Source organism: Trichosurus vulpecula, chromosome 2 (genome assembly GCF_011100635.1).
Source record: "Trichosurus vulpecula isolate mTriVul1 chromosome 2, mTriVul1.pri, whole genome shotgun sequence".
Taxonomy (NCBI): Eukaryota; Metazoa; Chordata; class Mammalia; order Diprotodontia; family Phalangeridae; genus Trichosurus; species Trichosurus vulpecula.
This window is the reverse complement of record NC_050574.1, coordinates 84,028,777-84,033,587: the sequence shown is the minus strand read 5'-3', so window position 1 is coordinate 84,033,587 and position 4,811 is coordinate 84,028,777. Positions and strand designations below refer to the sequence as shown.

General features: G+C 38.5%; 1 protein-coding gene across 1 annotated transcript; it reads right to left on the bottom strand.

The window, feature by feature from the left end:
* Window positions 1-2,786: 2,786 nt before the first annotated feature.
* LOC118838164 (olfactory receptor 52H1) lies at window positions 2,787-3,749 on the bottom strand. Its single transcript, XM_036745387.1, has one exon. The coding sequence runs from the start codon at window positions 3,732-3,734 to the stop codon at window positions 2,787-2,789; it is 948 nt and encodes a 315-aa protein (XP_036601282.1). The 5' UTR covers window positions 3,735-3,749.
* Window positions 3,750-4,811: the final 1,062 nt, after the last annotated feature.

Sequence of the window (4,811 nt, the reverse complement as noted above, 5' to 3'; positions counted from 1 at the left end):
GCATACAAATATCATTCACTTAGTTCAGGGGAACAAGCCAGCACCCTGAACTTCAGAGAAAATACAATCAAATTACAAACAGACCCAATGCAATTCATAATTACCAAGAAAACCATCAACTTCTGAGTTCAGCCGCAAGGCCCTTACAGGGCTACCCAGAGTCCCATGCCTCTAGGAGTGAGAGCCTTAAGCAAATATCTCTGTTCTCCCTTTTTATACAGTTTCAGACATCATCAAATATCATCTGAGTGACCAGAACTTAGGCTCCTATGATTGGCTCTGGTGTTAGCACCTCCCTTCATTGACCCCACCTGGAGCCCCACCTTAGTTACCAATTCATACCCACATAGGCTTATCATCTAATAGATAGGGGTTTGGGCCTGGGGCTTAGCACCTAGTAAGACTCAATCAAAGACACCGGAAATAATTAATCAAAGGAAACAAAGTCCAAACTCTTCAAGGATCCCTAATACTCTGGGGGCTTCATACCCACATTGGCTTAGCACCTAGTAATTAGGGGTTTGGGGCAAACTTAGGAGCAAAGATCTAATCAGATCTCCCTTAGTTGGCCCCACTTGGGGCCCCACCTTAAACCTATTCAAATGGGTGGGAAAGATCCTCTCATTTACTGATTGCCTTAACATTAGGAGACAGTTTAGGTGGCACAGTACAGAGAGCACCATATGGGAGTCAGGAAAACCTGAATTCAAACCCTGCCTTAGATACTTAGTAGTTGTGTGACTCTGGGAAAATCATTTAACGTCTGTTTGCCTCAGGTTTCTCAACTGTAAAATGTAGATAATAATAGCATCTACCTCCCAGGGTTGTTGTGTGGAACAAATGAAATAATATTTGTAAAGCACTTAGAATTGTCCCTGGAACAGTAGGTGCTAAATAGGTTCTAGTTATTATTATTTTTCTTTATTATAAAGGATGGCTCTCTGGGATGATGTAGGAGGAAGAATACAATGGAATTTTCCATTGGGTAATTGGGTAATTCAAATCAAATATATTAATAAAATGTGTCAAGATAACGTGTTTTTGGTGGAATGGGGAACATGGGGTGGAAAAGAGAGTCATAACAACTCTAGATTAATGTTGTTTCCTGATGCTGATTTTCCGTTGTTGAATATAATTCTGTGGTGAATAGAAATTAAGAACTTGAGATGAAGAGAAAGATATTTGGGGGTGGCATGATGCTTGTTTTTCAGTCTGGTGAGTTTGAGGTAATAGTTCAAAATCCAAATGGAGATCATAGAATTTATTTTAAATATTTTAAAATATTTTTAAAAATATTGATTTTTTTCTCTCACACTTACTCCTCCCATCACTAAAAAAATAAAATCCTTCATAAGAAATATGCATAGTCAAGTTAAACAAATCACACATAGTTCATATCCCAAAAAATACCTCATTCCACACCCTGAGTCCACCTCTCTGTCAGGAGATGATTAGCATGCTTTATTATCAGTCTGCTGGAATAATATTTGGTCGTTCCTTTGATAATAGTTCTTAGGGGTTTCAAAATTATTTCTCTTTACAATGTTGTGTTTATTGTGTAAATTATTTTCCTGGTTCTGTTTCCTTTTCTCTCTCATTTCATGAAAATCTAAGAATTCTTTGTAAGCATCCCTTTTTCATTTCTTATAGCACACGCACATATGTGTACATATATATTACATATATATTTTTATGTATATGCATATGTATTTGCTCAGTCATTCCTCAATTTCTGGGAACCCATTTGTTTCCAATTATTTAATACTATGAAAAAGAGCTGTTCTAAATATTTTGTACATATGGGTCCTGCCCCTCTTTCTTTGAATATCATAGGATTAGAGGACATTTGAGATTATTTAGTCTAACCTTTCTTTTAATAATGGGGGATGGTGAGGCCTAAATAATTTAATGGACTTACTTAAAACTAAGACAATATTTAGTAGAGTCAGGCATTGAGCACAGGTTTGGAGTTTTGTTTATTTCTTTACTATAAATCCAGTAATTGTTTGATTTCCACTAGGGTAAACTTCTGATGTTATATCTTGTCAACTATTAAGCTGAGGGATTGGGACCCAAATGAAATGTCAAAGTTAGAGATAGAGATTAAGAAGTATTTGTATAAAGGTAACCTTAAGCCATAAGAATGGATGAGTACTAAGGGAATACATACACACACACACACACACAGGCACACACACATAATATATATATATATATATATATATATATATATATGTATATATATATGTATATGTGTGTGTGTATATACATATATATAAAACTAAAAGATGATATGTTTGAAAGATAAGATCCTAGTGCTAGGAATTGGCCACAGTGAAGAAGTAAAAACAGAGCCAAAGAAGGAGACAGATTAATCTTCATTTGTCAGTTTCTGCTGATTTCAGATTCTTTGCAGTCATTCTTGCCTATCAATAAATGATCATGCATTCAAAATTACACAAAAATGAATTTTGCACTTCTGCAGTTCCACAACTTAGTCAACATAAATTATTTATTGATTACAGAACTATTTGTTGCATAATTTATTGAGTCCTATGCTGTAGAGCAGATGCAGAGATGAATAAAAGATGGTTGTTGAATTAAACTGAATTGGATTAAATGGAATCCCTTTCTTTAAGGGAACTTGCAGTCCAGAGTGAAGATTTAAAATGTTCCCTAACTGAAAGCTCATCTCCACAAGCAAGATCTAATAACTAACAAATGGCTACTTTGCATCACATTTACTAGCAACTTATTATATGCTCTTCCTGATTCACAGTGCCACATCACTGGGTTGCCTTTGGAGAGAACAAGATGATGACCTTGTCCCTTATTTGCTTTGTCTTAACTCCATAGATGATGGGATTGAGTGCAGGTGGGATGATTATGTAGAGGTTGGCAAACATGATGTGGAAGGTTCGAGGAACATTGTGTCCAAATCGGTGGGCAAGGATGGAGAAGAAGGCTGGTGTGTAGAACATAAGGATGACACAGACATGAGAACCACAGGTACCTAGTGCTTTCTGTCGGGCAGTATGAGATGGGAGGTGGAAGACAGCATGGAGGATAAGTGTGTAAGAGATAGCAATCAATATAACATCTGAAATTACAGTCATGATGGGCACGGCAAAGCCATACCAGATGTTGATGGAGATGTCAGCACAGGAGAGGCGGGCCACACCAATATGTTCACAATATGTGTGTGGGATGATGCGTGTCTGGCAGAAGGGTAGGCGCTTCAACAAGAAAACATCTGGGAGGATGATGCAGAAGCTGCGAAAGCAGATACCTACTATGATCTTGATGATGGCTTGAGGAGTCAGGATGGTGGTATATCTCAGTGGGGAGCAGATGGCCACATATCGATCAAATGCCATGGACAGTAGAATGGCTGAGTCTAAAACAAAGCTGTAGTGAAGAAAAAACATCTGGGTGAGGCAGCCAGTAAAAGTGATTTCCCTGGCTCCAAGCCAGAAGATGCTGAGGGTTTTGGGAACACCCGCTGTGGACAGCACCAGGTCAGTGGAAGCCAGCAGGGAGAGGAAGAAGAACATGGGTTCATGGAGGCTGCGTTCTATGAGGATGAGATATAGCAAGATTGAGTTTCCCACTACAGCCACAAGGTAAATAGCACAGAAAGGAATGCCAATCCAGATGTGGAACTGCTCCAGCCCTGGGATCCCCACTAGGATGAATACATCTGGGTTGAAGCCACTTATGTTAAATGTGACCATTGTGAGCTGGTTTTGGATAGCCCAAAGGCCCTGTAAACAAACATGATCACCAATCATTAACACCAACTAGATTGTTCTTAACTCTAGTTCCTCCAAATTTACTTTCTGTTCCAACCCAAGCAAGGGTTGAATCCTTCAAAAAACATTTCCTCTATTCTCTCACTGGCTGTTCTCCCCTCTCTTACCATCATTAACACCACACTGTCTCCCATTTTTGTTTTTCAAATGGCACTTCCACTACTAAATGTCAGAGAGAGAGAGAGGGGAGAGAGAGAGAGAGAAAGAGAGAGAGAGAGAGAGACAGAGAGACATAGAGAGAGGGAGATAGAGAGACAGAGACAGGGACAGAGACAGAGACACACAGAGAGAGACAGAGAGAGACAGAGACAGATGAGATAATGACAAATGGCAGACCTTCTTTATGTCAATACGCAAGGAAGACTTACTTAATCTCCCAAAAGAGTTGGAAGAGTGACAAAGCCCAGATGGCAGAGAAAAGGCAGCAATGCCACTGAGCTCTCCCAAAACCCCTCTAAATAATGCCATAAAATAATTCCTGGAGCAGCAGAACCCACAAAATGATGAGGTGAAATAATTTTCCAGCAAAAGGCCACTTAGAATGCCTGCAGGAAAGTTTCTGTTGCATTGGGATCAAAGTGGAACACAGTCCGGTGCAAAATCCTTTTCAGGAGGGACAGGGTGAAAAGAGAGACAGAATAGAATAAAGGGTGAAAATAGAATGGAGGGAAGTACATTTAATAATCGTAACTGTGAAAAAAATTTTGAATAAAGTTTCTCGTATAAAGACCTCATTACCCAAATAAGAACTGAGTCAAATTTATAAAAAATGAAAGCTATTCCCCAATTGATAAATGATAAAAAGATATAAAGTTTTCAAATGAAGTCATCAAAGCTATCTATAGCCATATGAAAAATGCTCTGAATCACTATTGATTGAAGAAATGCAAATTAAAACAACTCTGAGGTACTACCTCATATTTATTAGATTGGCTAATAGGAAAGAAAGGGAAAATGACCAGTGTTGGAGGGGATGTGGGAAAAATGAGACATTAATGC